Genomic DNA, 16714 nt, shown 5'->3' on the forward strand with positions numbered 1-16714 from the left:
CAATGTACATAAATACTTAAAGGGAAGACACAGAGAGGATAAAGCCCCACTCTCAGTGATGCTCAGTGACAGGATCAGGGACAAAAAGCTCAAACTGAAACACAGGCGGCTCCATTCAAGCATCAGGAAAAAATTCTACTGCTGTGGTGACTGAGCACTCCAGCAGGCTGGCCAGATATATTGTGGAGTCTCCCATCTCGGAGCCCTCAGAAGCCATCTGGATATGGTCCTGGGCAACTGACTCTAGGTGATTTTTGGGCAGAGGTCATTGGACAGGAGGACCTCCAGGTCCTTTCCAACTTTCTGTGTTTTTCTAATATGAATATGCAGGATTCTACAATCTTTGAGTGACAAGTAAGGTAACGATTTTATCATCATTATTATCCTAATCTTTATTTTGTCTAGAAAGTCTCCAGGTATACAAGTGATGCACTTATATAAACACCTAATTTCATTTATTGTATGAATGAGACATAGACCTTTATCGTTTTTATTTTTTTATAGGTGTTCCCTGTATTTTCTTAATAGCCAGCACAGGTTCCCTGAGTTTTATTCATCCAATATCATTAGCCTTACCAAACAACCATTACCAATCCCCTGTAAACAAGATATTACAATTAGATTCAATCCTGATTATGCCCTGCCCTGATGGCTCATAGTATATGGATATTACCAACTTGTAAATAAGAGATGGAAAGAAGAAATTATAATGAAAAAAAATCAACAAGATGAAAAATGCAGAATAAAAAAATACAGGCAAGAATATGAAGAAAATTAATTGGGAGTCATCTGCATCAGCAAACAAAGTTAAATAAAAGAAAGCTTAAGACCTGTCTTACTGTCAAAAAACAGATAAAGAAGACAAGAAAGAAGCAAGAGAGAAGAAAGATGCATGCAAGAGGAAAAAAATCCCATGTGGAAAAGCTGATTAAAAATTTAAAGAAGGAATAGTTGCCCCCAACTTTTTCCATAGAAATAAGGAAATAAAATAATGAAGGATAGGGAAGATTGACAATGATTGACAATTGACAAAAATTGACAATGAAAATGTAAACAGAAAAAGAATGGGAATTAGGAGCAGCCATGATGTTCTTCAACATTGATTTAACTAGGTATTCACAGGTCCCTAAGAACATGCTTGCCATATTTCGTACAATTTACAAAGGCAAGATTAAAGAATGTAACTATGAATGACTGAATAATTAAATCACTTTTAAATATTATTAAATTATTCTCTCTGAAATATAAATATTTGAAAAGATAGGTGATACAAAGACCATATAAGGTCAGTCTAGAAGAGTCAAAGAATGGTTTCTGAGCTCCTATATTCGCCTATAATTTAGATTTCTTGGCTGTCTTTAGTACAGATGGAGACTAATATCTTTGCTCAAACAAACTTTGTTAATCATGGGATATGCTAATGGATCAGCTCTCTTATTTGAATAATCTGACTATACAAAATATATATCGAAGGAGAATTAATTCCTCCTACGCAAGCATAATTTATAGATTTTTCAGAGTCTGAGCTTTTCCAGGCAATTTATTATGTCAAAGGCTCTCTCTCCTATTGATACACCCAATGTGTCATTTTATACTAATTACCTGCTTTTGCTCCAAGGAGCATGCATGGCTTTTTTCCATCAAAAGCTCAATTAAATAAAACCATAATGACCTCTTTAGCACCTGAGAGCCTTAATACTGTTTGTGAAAAAAATCTGTATGGAACTTTAATTAAAAAAAAACCACTCAAACAAAACAGATGAAATAAATGGTTGTTCCTTCACTAAAATATTCATCCCCAAAAATTTTGGGTACTCTGTCCTTCACCTTTTTTCCCAGCATACTACATTACTGCTTTATTAAAGGATTTTTTAAAAGAACTTTAGGATGGGTAAAGGAAAATGCTGCCTTATTTTGGGGAGTAGATTTGCTTCCCCTCCTCTACAAAAAAACCCACATCTTTTCGTAGGAAAGTTATAAAAAGGTGACCTACAAACCTGAGAAACAATCTTAGCAAATAATATTACCAAATAGCATCCCTGAAGACAGCTTACAGGGTGAATCTAGTGGAAGTTAAAATAGGAGAAATGAAGGTAAGGCATAACTGAGCTAAAATAATATCAAAATGCATTCCACAGCCTTAAATTTGAACTTATATCAGCTACATTTCATTAAACAGTAAAGAACAGGTAAAATTTTCTTTATGGAAAACAATATAATCAATGTTAATACTGCTATTCTCTAAAAATAAATGTATTATTTTCATCTTGCTGTAACATGACATGATTTCCCTAACACTGCTACTGAGTATTGCATACTGGATATCTGTTTCCAATTTTTTTTGGTCACTCTTGTCCTTGCCTATGAGACCAAAGGGAGGCACTTCAATGAAGCGTTTAAACTTGGAAGTCTAGACCTTTTTCAATCCAAGAGAAAAAAATCTAGATCAATACTTTCCAGAAGATCAGCTGAATCTACCAAAGGAAATGACTGTCTCTGAGAAACATCTTTCATTCTCTGATTGCAGAATGAACCTGTTTGCCCTATCTAATTTCAGAATGTCAAATCACCATTAGAATATTTGCTAGGTTGACCATGAAATGTCTTAGGAACTGTTTTATTTTCAATTCCTGGATGTAAGTTATAATTATAATTTCCTACCAAACATTTTTTCAAGTAATTATTATATTTCACAAAGGAGTGCTAGGAACCATGTAGGTCACACCAAAAATCATAAATGTGACAAAAAAAATAACTTCTCAAGCAATCTGTTTCAGCTGGATTAGCATCATGATATTCAGATATCTGCCCTGTGAGTGTTTATCAAATTTCAGAAGAGTCAGAAGATTCACAGTGCATTGTCTTTTTAGGATTAGGTCAGTAATATTTCCTAACAAGTCTCCACTGAAATTATTTTATGAGAGTTATAAAATATAGTTTGGAAAAAGGCAAGTGAAAAAATTTGATATAACATTTGTCCTCACAAATTTATGTAATAATTATTTAGAAAAAAAGTTTTAAAAGATTTTATGTTCCTATTACTACATTACAATTCAACAGGAGAACTCAACGACTCTGCTGATTCTTATAAACATTTCACCTAGTCTATAAATATTTCCATAAGCAAAACGTCTATGGCAAAATAGGAGCAGAACAAACAAATGCTCCCTTTTTATGCTCCCTCTCTCCTGCCAAGTACTCTCCCATCCTATAAATAATTTCAGCCCTAAGGATTTCCTCAGCCTATTGTTGCTAGCTTAGTCAATAACAATAGCTTTTTTCCCCAAGTATTTGTCCTGTCCTGACCACACAGAAAATTATTTTAACCACACATCCTTTGTCAAGGAGTTTCACAGGTCTGCTATCTTCTGTGCAAAGAACTACTTCACCAAACATGAAGAATCTGACCTTCACAAACTTAATTTAGCAGTCCATATTTCTGCTGGAATTCCTTTGTCACAGTGCTCCTAATCTTGCAGATCCCTACTACATTTCCCTCAAACCAGCTAGTTTTTCTAGGGTGCAGGGGCCCAAATTATTTACTTCTTTAGTAAATGATGTTCCTTTTCCCCAGTTCTTGCCCCTCATCAAGCATTTTCTAGTTCAGGATGCACTTTTTGAGATGATGGGAGAACACAAATATACTTTCTACTTTTATCTGGTTTGACAAACTCTTCCATATCTTTTAATCTCTGGTTTAAGAAATCACTGGTTAAACCAATCCCTAACGAGACCATTTCTGCTGCTATCTCAGACTGGTTACAGGTGTCCAAATTTCTGTCTGTACAGACTTTTGAGAGGTGGAAGGAGTAGCAATGGAAGGGGTTAAAAGCCTCAAGAATTTACTTACAGGTGATCCTGGAGTTATTCTTGATACTAGCAGTGGCATTTTCTGATCTACTCCACCCTAGAGGAATGAGAGGAATGTCAAGTAAATAGTAACCATAAATCTACCATTAAGCATAAGCAGAATTTAAAAGTAATTGCTTATTTTCTTTTTATATAATTTTTTATGCTGTGTCATCATGGACAGGGTTGGTAAGACTGACTTTTCATTAGTAAATGGGGAATTATGGGGTGGGTTGTGGCATCCTTAAATGTACCGATTTCCAGTAAACTAGATTGGGTGTCTCTTTCAGGCCATACACTTTAATAGCCATAAATAGGTAAAATGGAACTTTTTTTGTAACTCTGTCCTTGAAGTAAGCCTAATTTAACACTTGAACTTCCAAGGCAGACAGTTTTTTTAGATTTTGTGACAAATGTGCAAGGAATCTGGTAGGATCAAAGTTCCAGGACAACTGTACTCCTTTAGTCTCTTTACATCACCAATAAATAGCCAAGGTGAAATGACAAAACTCTGCTCTAATTTTGTTATTATGGCAAATTTATAATATTCAGCTTAAAAGGAATTTCAGTGAAGGAATGTAAAACATTTACTATAGTCAATTATCAATACTAATTTAAATTTTCTTCACAAAATTAATTTTCAAATTTTCCACATGATTTCTAATGGGTATAATTAAACTGAACAGCACAAACTATTTAAATTGTTTTCTAATACAGAGGTCCAATTTTCCAAAAGTCAATACCTTAAATTAGGCTTTCGAGTTCATATTTCACCAGCCAAATAGGCAGTGTGCCTTGGATATGTGCCATGCCCATAATATATGCAACTGAAAACCAGAGAACTATTAGATGCTTGTTTCTGGAAGTGTTGCTTTAGCACTTAAGGATTAGGCTGCCACTACTAAAAACTCTCAGTCCATAGGACATTCCTGTAAAACAGACTGCTTTCTCCAAATCATTATACTAAAAAAATTTTTAAAAAATGAAGTAAAAACATCTTATTCATAAAGCATTTAAAAATAATTAAAAGAGAGATGGTTTACCTTTAGATTAAATCCAAACTTCCCTTCTTCATCTGGTATGATACGCACCAAAAGTAAATCTCCCTCTATTAGGTCATTCTGCAATATATAGAAAAAGAAAGAAAATGTTCTAATTTTTAGAAGAAAATATCAGCAAATTAGAAAACAGCGCAACCAAATTTAGAAGTGCTAAACAAAAATGCTCTATGTAAATCCACCTTTGATATAGGAAGAGGATATGGTTGTAGAATATACCTATGGTAGTAACCTTTTATATAGTAAAAATAACAACGCACATCTCAGCAAACATTTTCTGGTTGCTCTGTCCTAACATTATTACTCTCATCTTAGCTTTCCTTCCCAACTGATAAATCCTACTAAAGTTCCAGCCTGTTGTCATTAAAAGCTTAGATGCAACATATGAATAGAAATTATTCTACTCCAGGAACTATGAAGTGACCGTTTTTCCCTTGACTTTTTTCCTTTAATTAGGTGTATTTTTATGCAACAGATCCACAATAAAACGCAGAATTAAAAAGTGTCAGCAGCTAATGAACATGGTGGAAATGATAAAACTAATTTTAGTTAGATGTTTTAATTAATTGTAAGTGCCCACTTTTAGCCAGAACCCCTATGGAGCAGGCTGGGGAAGAATGATCCACTACCATAATGTTAGCAAGGAGCAGCTGCTCTCCAGCCAGGTCAGAACTCAAAAGGATGATGTTTAGCCATCCTTAAGAGATGCCTGGGATAAAGCAGAGCTGTGCCTGCTTTTCAGACAGATAGCAACTTGAGTTAGCTGATCTTTTTTTCCTCTCAGAAGAAACAAGGTTTAATCATGTAAGGATTTCTATTCCACTAGGAACTTTCCCTGAAGCTTCTAGAATTCTGGACACTTTGGAAACCAATGTACGTGGTAAGCTTGTCTATCACACAGCCTTGGATAAATGAGTATTTAGCAACACAAGATCTACTCTCATTACTGCATAAAACATGCCCATCCTGGAAGACAGCCACCACTTTGCGCATTCTCAAACCCCAGCTCTAAGTCACATTCACTATTAGGTCTGGCTTTAGGAGCACCGAAGTGCACATACCTTATCGCAGTAGTACTGACTGGAATCTTCCATCGAGCTGCTTTTTGTAAGGTCATCATATGTTTCTAGGAACTGCTTATCCACCCCTTCCAATGGGTAAGAGCCAGAAATGTTGCCAACTCCATTGGGAGACCGAGCCAAGGCTTTAGGTGAGAGATGGGTCAGAGAGCTCCGTGTTGGACTGTTTCCCAATACATTCCTTTATTTTAAAAAGATAAATATTATAAAGGTATTATAAATATTAAAATATTTAAAAAGAGCAAGTTCTAAGGGTTAAAAGATTTAACACCGCTTTTTAGTGGAAGTGCAGGGAAACAGGATTGGAGCGTGATCTAAGCCTATAATTTGATCAGTGGACATCCAGAAAAATGGACAAAAATTCTGGAATAGCAAAATCATTTTAAGCATATTTGGATGTTAGCAGTGAAAGGCACTGTTGCAGTGGTACAAGAATTCCAGTAACAAATGGAGAGGGCTGAACTGCAAGGGAAAGACATTTCAGTTGCAAATTCTATCCATGAAAAACCTTTTGCTGTGATTCCACTCTCATTCCTGAAAAGCACTTTTTTTTTAAAGATTCCTCCCTCTTACAAGTGCAATTTCAACCTTATCCCTGTGGGAGAAGGCAGTTTGCAGAAAAGCCAGGGTAAATTATCAGAGAAGCAGGAAATGAAGTGACAATGAAAGGTTTAATTGCAGTTAAAGTATTGTCCTATTAAGGCAGTTATAGCCACACAAAAGGACTCAGAACTAACTTAGGGTACAGTTCTGGCATTCAAGAACTTTTAACATTCAATGATAACAAAAGTCAGTAACTAAAGCCCTCAAGTCTGGGAACTGGCTGATTTTCCTGATGGTTCTCCAGGAGTTCCCATTCATTTAGCTACATTCCTCTTATGAAAAGGATGACACGCAGACCTCTCGTACAACTAACCCCCTTCTTTAATTGGACCAAACTCATGGATGCCATATAAACTAACAGCTCCATCCTTATAAATACTACCTAATGTGAAAATATCTGCCTTAGGGAAAGCTCAAGGTATAGCAACATCGCATTTTGACAGTGTTAAAGTGGCGGAAGTACATGTCTTGCCAAGTAAACTTTGGCATTAAACTTTCTAAATTCAAACAAATTTGAATATTTCTGCTGTGGTATTTGCTCATATATGTGAGCTTTTTTGAACCATTTCCAGCAGCCATTTCAAGCTGTCAATGAAGAAGTAATTCTACACTCCAAGGAGTGTAGCTTTTGACATACAAAACTTGTATTGCAGCGAACTTCGACATTACAGACACTTGTTTTTCAGCCTGTGATAATCTGATCACAACAAACATAAATGTCCTGGAAGATGATATCAAGGAAATGTATTCTTGCCATAATACCTCTGCTTTTCAGTTAGACTATGAGTACTTGGCAATGGCAATGAGGTATTTCATGCAACATTTGCAGTATTTTCAGTTACTACAGAAAGTGGCACTTTCTGAATGTATTCACAGTTTCAGGACGCTTTGAAGTAGTGAACTATAATTACACTGTCAAAATTCTAGTTTTATCTGGTAGCTTCCAAGACTTTTCATGATTCTGATGAAATCAATGTTAAGCAAGGAGGAACACTGCGCATGTAAATGTAAATCTATGTTTTCAGAACACAATCAAAAAAAACATTTCACTTACAAGCTGAAATTACAGCCCATATAATGATTTTTCAATGTAGAAAAGAAATTGAATAATACCAGAAGAATATTATTTCAGTCAATGTCATCTGGCACTATATAAAGAGTCACCACATAAAATTACCAGTGGATTTTTGCATCATTAAACTTTTTTAAGTTTCCAACCAACTTTTTTTGTTAATACTGATGAGAGATCTATTACAACTTAAAACTCTTCAAATCCTGATCCCAAAACTTACTTTTTTCACAAATCTTTACAGTCTTCATTGATTTATACATTTATTTGTGTCTTTTAATCATACAAAACCACTACTTTGAGAAGTCAGTTGAAATTATATATTTAATTGTTTATCTTAAATAGATAAGAGAAAGCATAAAGAAAACTCACTTTGGTGATTCTTGTTCAGATGACCTGGTAAAAAAAACCACAAACATAAAACCAACATTAAATGAACATAAGTTAAATCTTCAAGAAAACAAGAACTAAATTCCAATTAAAAAAAAAAAAAAAGCCTGCATAAAAGCCAAAAGGTGTGCTCATAATAAATTAAAGAATACTTAACCTGATGGTGAAAGTCTGAATCACATAACTAGGGAGTTTATGAGACACTCAGCAAAAATCTCAGGGCAGCTCTGATCACTCACTTCTGCTTTTGGTACAAACCCAATACAGGCAGCACACATCTGCTACTGCAAACTATGCAGGAGTTTACACAGGCAATTATTTAGCCAAACACACTACATCATTTTAGAAAGTTTTAGGTGTGGATTACAATGACTACAGATGTCACCGACAGTATTTTATAAAAGTCAAAATATGGCAAGATCTTTATGTTTATGTAGCCAGAAATGAGCACAGGTGGCTTCAGAAGCTTGACATTTCCAATGCTTATTCTCATGAAGTGAGAGCAGAGAAGGCATTGACAGAAAACTTTGAGACAAAGTATAATGAAAGTAGAAGTGGTTATAGCAATGAGGACAATCTAGAATGGAAAAGAAATCAAAATTTGCCGCACACAGCATTTTCCAATGCATTCAATTAACTTCAAGAAATATCCCCTGAAACAGCAAGCTAAATAATATGACATAAATTAAAACAATAGCAGTGCTATTAAGACAAATTTTAAAGTAAAAGTTACCAAAAAACATGCTTACAAAGCAAAGTTTAAGGCAGATGGAATAATTTTACAGATTCATTTAAGGAGTGACCAAAAACCCTGGAGTGGTATATATCTGCGGTGGAAAAAATATGTGAAGTAGTTCCGTTTGAAAGCAGACTTGCTGAATTACCAAGTTATATTAAGCCATTCACAGTATACAGTTAAATTTTCAACTCGTGCTCTCTAAATCATCCTTAATACTAAGAATTACATACTACATTTCACTAAAATGTCAGTAAAAATGGCACCAGTATCTGACTAGTTAAGATTCCTTGTATGTAATTTGACAATATGAAGAAACTCTTCTTTGAGATGCAGAGATAGTAAACCTTGATCCCTGAGGAATTTTGGAGGTTTGAGTTCTGTGTACTTTTAATACTTTTAAAAAAAACATTAAGCTTCTTCCCTTTTTATTGTAGTCATATCAAACTTCTGACCCCACTGACATTCATCCCCATTCACCTACTAATATCTCTGGTTCTGTTTGCCCACAATCCCCAGAGAATTTTTACCCTCCAAGTGTAAGCAGCTCCTATGGGAATGCAAACTCACCTGCTGCCTGACCAGCCCACATCTAAATAGGACAAACACTGAATTTGTGAACTCCTCAGTGAGAGGACAATGTCATCTTAAAGCTTTGGGATTTTTTTCCTGCCTAGTCACTGACTTTCACCAATCTTGAGAAACTTTGCATGTTCAAAAACTCATCTCCTACATTACATTTGATTGCATTGTCCAAATATTCTCAAGTGGAAACAGGCAGAGGGGCTGTGCAATGACATAAGCCTTATTTCCTTAGGAAGTGACACTAAAAATAAAGAAACATTGAATTTATTTTCATTAAGCTAATGGATTTCCTTGTAAGACAAAGAACAATGAATCTGTACATCTTTTGCCACAGGAGATCTGCAGCTCTATTACCAAATTCTGTTCAGAATCAAAATTGCCCTGAGTTAACCCTTTTAAGATTCTTCATCAAAAACTTACATAGAAATGTGTTGAAAATCAATACAATGACCTGGTTTTAATATATTATCTCAAATCTATCTTCCCAATAGAAAGAGACAGTTTGAGAAAGAAAAAAAACAACTTGGGCTTTCATTCATAGACATTCTATAAACTTACAGTAAATTTTTCATTATCTCTACCTTTGGAGACTTGCTTAAATGTGGGATATAAATTCTTAGTTCTATTTGATGGAGACTTATTTGCTAAATTATTGCACTTTAATTCAAACACATTAGCTCTAAAAGATTAACTGAAAATTCTGTAACCTTTTAAATTGGGAAGAAACGTGGCCAAATATTTGACTGAGAAAAGCGACCAAATTCACTGTCTGAAAGAATTCATCAGAGACAGTGCAGATGTGTCTTCCTAAAGTCCTCAGTAGGTCAGCATGCTAGAGCTGCAAAATTTTGCACCCCAACACAGTTAAATAGTTTTTCTAGCATTTAATTACTCAACAATATGACAAAATACCTTAAACATTAATAACTAGGTGATTTTTTCAGCTACACAGTGTTTCACTAAGCCATCTTCCTCATTTCACAACATACAAGGACTGTATTTTAAGTTAGTGAAAGACAACACTCACCAGACCAGCCATTCAACTTTTTCATCAAGGAAGAGAGCCCTTCCTTGCAAGGAGATTAAGCTTTCCATTGGTGCAGCAAGCAAGCAAATGCTTCAAAATTTCATGTAATTTCTCTTCCTCACTTCACAATATAACTATATTCATGCCATTTCAATCTTGCATTTAGTATGGATTGATCTATTGACAATTACTTTTAAATACAGGTCTTTGCCCTGAAAAGTCTAACTCTCCTCTTCTATCAAAAGGATAGAATGGAAAGGTTTTAAGGAAAGACCCCTCCTCCTCATTTTGGTGTGACCTACCAGGGAATTCTGCTATTTTGAGAACCAAGGATGACAAACTACAGCAGAATAAAACCCCGAGAGAAAAGGGTCAACTGAAACAATAGCACTGTAGCAAAACTCCCCCTTTACAAACAACTGAAGGAAACATCTGTAGGTTTTGCCCTTGTGCTGCTCTTGAAGTTCTTAAAGCTTCTTTCATTGTAACACCTGCAGGGCTGGGGAAAGTGAGTATGCCAGCACTTCCATTATCACCATTATCACAGGGTTTTTTACTCATAAGGAAAATAAGTGGAAGGTACTTGCAGGAACACCTTTCTGCTGCCTTTTAAAGGAATTTATACACAGAATATTCAGCATTTCTATGAAGAGAATGACTGTGTAAGGTGTCACAAGTTTTTTGAACTGTATATTTAAGAGAACCAGTACAGAAAACTTGAGGACTTCATGGCACACACAAGTGATTTCCTATAAATTCCAGTCATTCACATTTGTAAGCTGCTACCATCACCTTAAAAGGGATACTTTGTTACTCTGCATTGTCTCTAATGACTGTACCCAGTTTACTGGCTTGCCAAGAAAGTTTCATGTGTTTTATACACAGCAACTGCTCAGATTGCTGCAAGGTTTCGCAGATTTTCAATTCAACTTGGAGATTTTCCATTTAGATGCAAAATTATTGCATTTTGAACTTGTGAGGAAAGTGTAGTTCATTTGAATAAGGATATATTGAAAAAGCAAAGTTTGCATATAAGCAAAATATATACATGCACTATTTTCATGAATATTTGGGTGGAAAAGCACAAAAAAGTCTATTGGTTAGTGGCATTATAACTCTCATTTGAAAGTAATTGAAACATTCCCAGCTCCAGTGTCTAGTATTAGGATATCTGCCTTGAGGAAGGCTGAAGTACACAAACAAGGACAATAGAATTTTGTGAAATGCAATAGATTTTGTAGAAACAAAGAAATTATCATATCTGTGTAAGATTAAGTACTAAGGATGAATAACTGTTTAAAATATAGAAATATGAGGTGGGGGTCATTTATTTGCAATTTCCTACCCAAAAAGTAGCTATGGGAACTTAGCTGGATAAATCTGAAGAGTACTTTTATCAACAGTAAATCTTTAAAAATTTTCCTCTCATGAAAAATAATACTTTAGTTAAACTAATGGGTTCCCATAGTACATTCACCAAAGCTCACCATGCAGCCACAGTTATTGTCTACCAAATGCTAAGCTAAAAGAATTGAACAAATGCAGTATCCGTTTAGGAAATCTATTTTCAGTGCAATACCTTCACCAGATGATGCATCACGCTCACACTAGGAACGTATGTGCACTTCCAGAAATTCATAGCACAGTGCAAGTGAATTTCCGTTTTGTATATTAGTTCATCATTTCATTTCCTTCCCCTCCAACTCTGGAGCTGCACACATTATTCCATCTGTATCACTAGCAAAAGACAGTTTTACAATGTAAATTGAAAGATGCTTATAGCTTTGTAAGCATTTCAGACAAAAGTTTTTGAAGAGATATATTGCATTTATAACAAGAAGAATTATAGACTCAAAATAATTTATGGTGGAAGGGAACCTGAGAGGTCATGTAAACTCTTATTCAAAGAATAGACATCAAAGCTAGATGAGGGTATTTGAGTCCTTGCCATGTTGTGTTTTGAGATTTTCCAAAGATGGAAATAACTCAACCTTTTTGCTGATGTACAAAAAGGCTTGAATAATCAAATGTGATTTCCCACCCCCCCACCACATTATTTTTTGAGCATCTCCCTAGCTATAACTTGCGTTGGCCTCATGTTTTTGCTCGGCATCTCCAAGAAGAGTTGGCTCTATATTCTTGATAATCTTCTTTTGGCAGAGCAAGGCAACAATGCGACCAACCCCTCCTCAGCTCCCCCAGCCTTCTGGTTCTCATGCATCATACGTTTGCACCTGTGAATAACTTGCCAGATTTATCTCATCAATCAATGTATGACTCTAAATATACAATCTATACCATCTCACCTGTCAGGAAGCTTTTCTTTCTGACTGTTACTATACTTTATCACTTAGAAATATGTTATACATAATCTTCTTTCTGGTTAGACAGAAAATTTCACTAATCTTTTCTGTTAGGCCAGCAAACCTACTCTAAAAATGTACCAAAACACTTGCTCCTACACAATCTGCTGTTCCAAATCAAACAGACATGTTTGGTTTATTTAATTACAAGGTGAACAGGAGAAACTGAATACAAATCAGATAACAAGACCCTCCTCCACACAGCTTATCAGGTTATTTTTCCAAGCCAATAAGCCAGTTATTTTTTCTCTTTAGCACCTTGTATAATTCCACAAAACCACTGTGCTGGTTTTATCTGAGGTAATTTTCTTCACAGTGTCCAGTATAGGGCCCTGTTTTGGATTTGTGCTGAATTGTGGTTTGGATTTGTGCAGGGCTGATAATACAGAGATATTTTTGTTATTGCTGAGCAGAGCATAAACAAAGCCAAGGCCTTTGCTGCTTTTCATACTGCCATGCTGGTGAGGAAGTTTTGGGCGCTTGGGAGGTTGGCAGGAGACACAGCCAGGACAGGTAACTCCAAATGACCAAAGGGATATTCCAGATCATATGACATCATGCTTAACATATAAAGTGAGGGGAAGAAGTAGGAAGGAGGAGAATTTGAAGCAATGGAGTTTGTCTTTCTAAGTTACTGTTGTATCAGGGAGCCTGATCTCCCAGAGATGGCTGAACAACTGCCTGCCGATAGGAAGCAGAGAATTAATTCCTGGTTTTGTTTTGCTTCTGTGTGTGGCTTTTGATTTCCCTCTTTAACTGTCTTATCTCAGCCCATGGGTTTTCTAGCTTTTACAATTCTGTTTCTCTCTCCCTGATTCCAATCGTGGGGGAATGAGTCAGTGGCTTTGTGTGCTTGGCTGCAGGCTGGGGTTAAACCAATGCAAATTTATATATTCTTCCTGAACAAGTACCCTCCCCATTCAGAGAAGTGCATTCAAAAACAGGAAGAAAGGCATTAAGAGGGTAAACAACAGCCATACACTCCAAACTATTTCATGTATAATATAAAAAAACCAATTTAAAAACATTTTAAAAAGCAGAAGCCATTAAACCCGAACTTATAAGATCAAAAATAAGCTCTTCCCCTCATATAGGGGAAACAACTCCTGTACAGGTAACATGACTAAGATTATCCTGAACTGCCAAAATAAATTACTACTTGTTTCAGTAATCATTTGCATGCAACACCTTCTTTTCTTAAAGAAACCCAAGTTTACTAACATTCAGTTAAGGGACAGGTGCAGGTGCTGGCCACAACATGGGTCTTCCCATAAAGCCAGATGAAAATCTGAAGTCCATGAACAGAGAAGAATAAAGTATACTACTTTTTCATACTGAATGGTAGAAAACCATGCAGCTTCCTACAGCTGGGTTCTTGAAGGTTCAGAGCATTAAACAACACAGTGGTTTTCAGTTTTCATTTCTCATCATTTATTTGTTTTCATTTCTCATTGCCTAATGAAGGGTGAACATACGTATCACATCTCTTGTACCCAAAGATGCTTGAGAAAAAGGAAAGGAAAAATGAAAACAAGAAAAAATAAAGTCCAAAGATCCTTAAATAGTATTTGGTTACATTGGCTTTAAGTTTTCATGGCAGGCCTTGGCATTTCAAGTTCACCAAGTGTTTAAAAAGTGTATTAATGCAACATTTAAAATTACATTTTTAATTTACACCGAACTCCTTAACATAAAGACACCAGTGAAATCGTTATAGCAGCTTAAATTTTCACTTATTTACTTGAGGGTAAAGGGCAGGCTACTTTATTTTAAGGAGGTTTTTTGGTTTTTTTTGCTTCTTCTAAGAGTTCAAGTATGAAGAGAATCCTAAACATATTAAGTTGCATTCTAATTTTTTTTTTTTAAAGCTACCAATGCCAAGAATCAGACTTTGCACTGGGGATGGCCAGTGCAGCCTCTCAGGAGAAAACCCAATACCTGACAAAAGATCAAGCATGTAAAAGTACATGATTCCAAAACAACTCATCTACTGCCCCAGTTAAAACCAAATTTGATTTTAGAAGGTTACTGCATAAATCAAGGATGTTTTGGAATTTCCCAACCTGATATTGAAACAATGCCACATACTTCAGTATGACTATTTTATTTTTCCTGTACCTTTTCCCCTTAAGTGACACAGTAGCATACAGATCAGAGTGGTGTCAGGGAAGGCAAATCAGCAAGGATGACTTGTTCCTCTACATCTGTGAGTCTCTCCTTATTCCAAATTTGGAAACTGTAGTGGTACCTTTATCAAGACAGACTGCAACAGTGGTAATCTTCAAGCATTATACCAGGCTAGACAAAGCAAAAATTGCAGTAAAAAAGAATTCCCCGGACAACTCCATCACTCTGCCTTTAAAAATAACCAGCTGAGGGGGTTAAACTTGTTCAATGTGTGGCAAAAGCCTAGGGGAAACATCCATATTTAATACTGAAGATATGCAAGGTAAACTTTTTATCTTACAAAACATATTTAGCTGATAGGGTAGAATTTCATCCATCAATACAGCATTCATGGAAAGAAAGATTTTAGGACACAAACATTCTTAATTTCACTTTCCATCTTTCAGCAAAGGAAGTGAAGTAATAACTGCTGTAAGACTGCAAAAAGAAAAAAAATGGAATGTGGACTAACAAACTTCAGTGTAGAGAAAAAGTGGGGTTTTTTAATGGCTACTATTTTACCTCAATTTTTAAAAAGAAATTATTAATTACTATTTTACTTCACAAAAATCTAAAAGTCAATATAACAGAGGATAATTTATTTAATTCTTTTTCCAAAACAGACAAATTGAATTTAATTACTCAGATTTATGCAGGCATTTTTTCACTTACCTGCAGAATATTAAATATTATAAACATACCCAAAAAAACTGATAATGCATTTGGGATAAGATGTAAGGAAAAAAGCAATGGTTTATATGTGGTAGTAACAGTAAAAATCTCCACAGTAAGTGATATTACTGTGATTCAGCACAGTCACTAGGGCTCAGAAAATAAATGAATGTGCTATTTTCAAATTTAGAACATCCTTTTTTTCATTGTCTGAGAAAAGGCATGAAGGCAGGAATTTCCATTCCATTCTCAGTAGGTATAAGATAACTGAAATAGGAAGGAAAGAAAAAACTATAGGGGAAGAAAAGAAAAAGGAAAATAAAAGAAGTCCTACAATGTACTAGCTGACAAGACACAATTTGCCAGTCACAAAACACAGCATGGCAACATAATTTTCTGTCTACAGCTTCTACCCTCCTCTTCTTATGTCTGCCTCTCAGTATTTTAACTCAGAAAAAACTTCTAAGAGTGTATCATCTACAAACTTTAAAACACAGCAAAACACAGTTTCCTATCTATGACTATTCACAACATCTAAAGGCCTAACTTTTATGTATTATCATGGCTACTACTGCCATTAGTACTAATAAATAGTACTAAGGTTCAGTTGTCTTCCAGTCAGAAATATAGAAAAGTGAAATGACCAACTCAAAATACTTAATATATTCAAAAGAGTGACAAAATCCAAATAAATATACATGCCAATTATTCCTTTTGTTAATTGAAAACTCTCTGCTGTAATGTAGTAATAATATTATTACAGAATTTAAAGCTATATTTAGTACCTGTGCACTGTCACAGAGGCAGGTGAGTCCTATCAGCTTCCATTAAGACATTGCTTCTCAAAAGACACCTTGCCTTAAAGACACTAGGCATCACTAAAAACCATTTTTCTTTTGCAATGCTACAAAATGCTACATGCATTTTAATACATAGCATTCTCCCCAGCTCCAAGTTTTAAAGTAGCTGTTTTCTTTTTGAGACTGAAAATTACTGACTTCATACATTATTTCTGAAGCTAATATTGTGACAATCTGAAGTTATTCATTGAGAAATGAGTGTAGCCATACATATAATGTAATACATGAACAAGCAAATAATCAGAGAGCACAAAGAC

At 35.2% G+C, this 16714-nt stretch overlaps 1 protein-coding gene across 10 annotated transcripts in view; it reads right to left on the reverse strand.

The window, feature by feature from the left end:
- The window catches only part of PTPN3 (protein tyrosine phosphatase non-receptor type 3), a 156844-nt gene that overhangs the window by 21655 nt on the left and 118475 nt on the right, over nt 1-16714 (reverse strand). For all 10 annotated transcript variants that reach the window (XM_030265783.4, XM_072924387.1, XM_030265784.4 and 7 more), the window contains 4 exons: nt 8031-8054; nt 5969-6167; nt 4893-4970; nt 3851-3907 (listed from right to left, as the gene is read on the reverse strand). In XM_030265783.4, the coding sequence (XP_030121643.2) occupies nt 3851-3907; nt 4893-4970; nt 5969-6167; nt 8031-8054 (358 nt within the window). The remainder of the gene's footprint in view (nt 1-3850; nt 3908-4892; nt 4971-5968; nt 6168-8030; nt 8055-16714) is intronic.

Source organism: Taeniopygia guttata, chromosome 2, assembly GCF_048771995.1.
Source record: "Taeniopygia guttata chromosome 2, bTaeGut7.mat, whole genome shotgun sequence".
NCBI classification, from domain to species: domain Eukaryota; kingdom Metazoa; phylum Chordata; class Aves; order Passeriformes; family Estrildidae; genus Taeniopygia; species Taeniopygia guttata.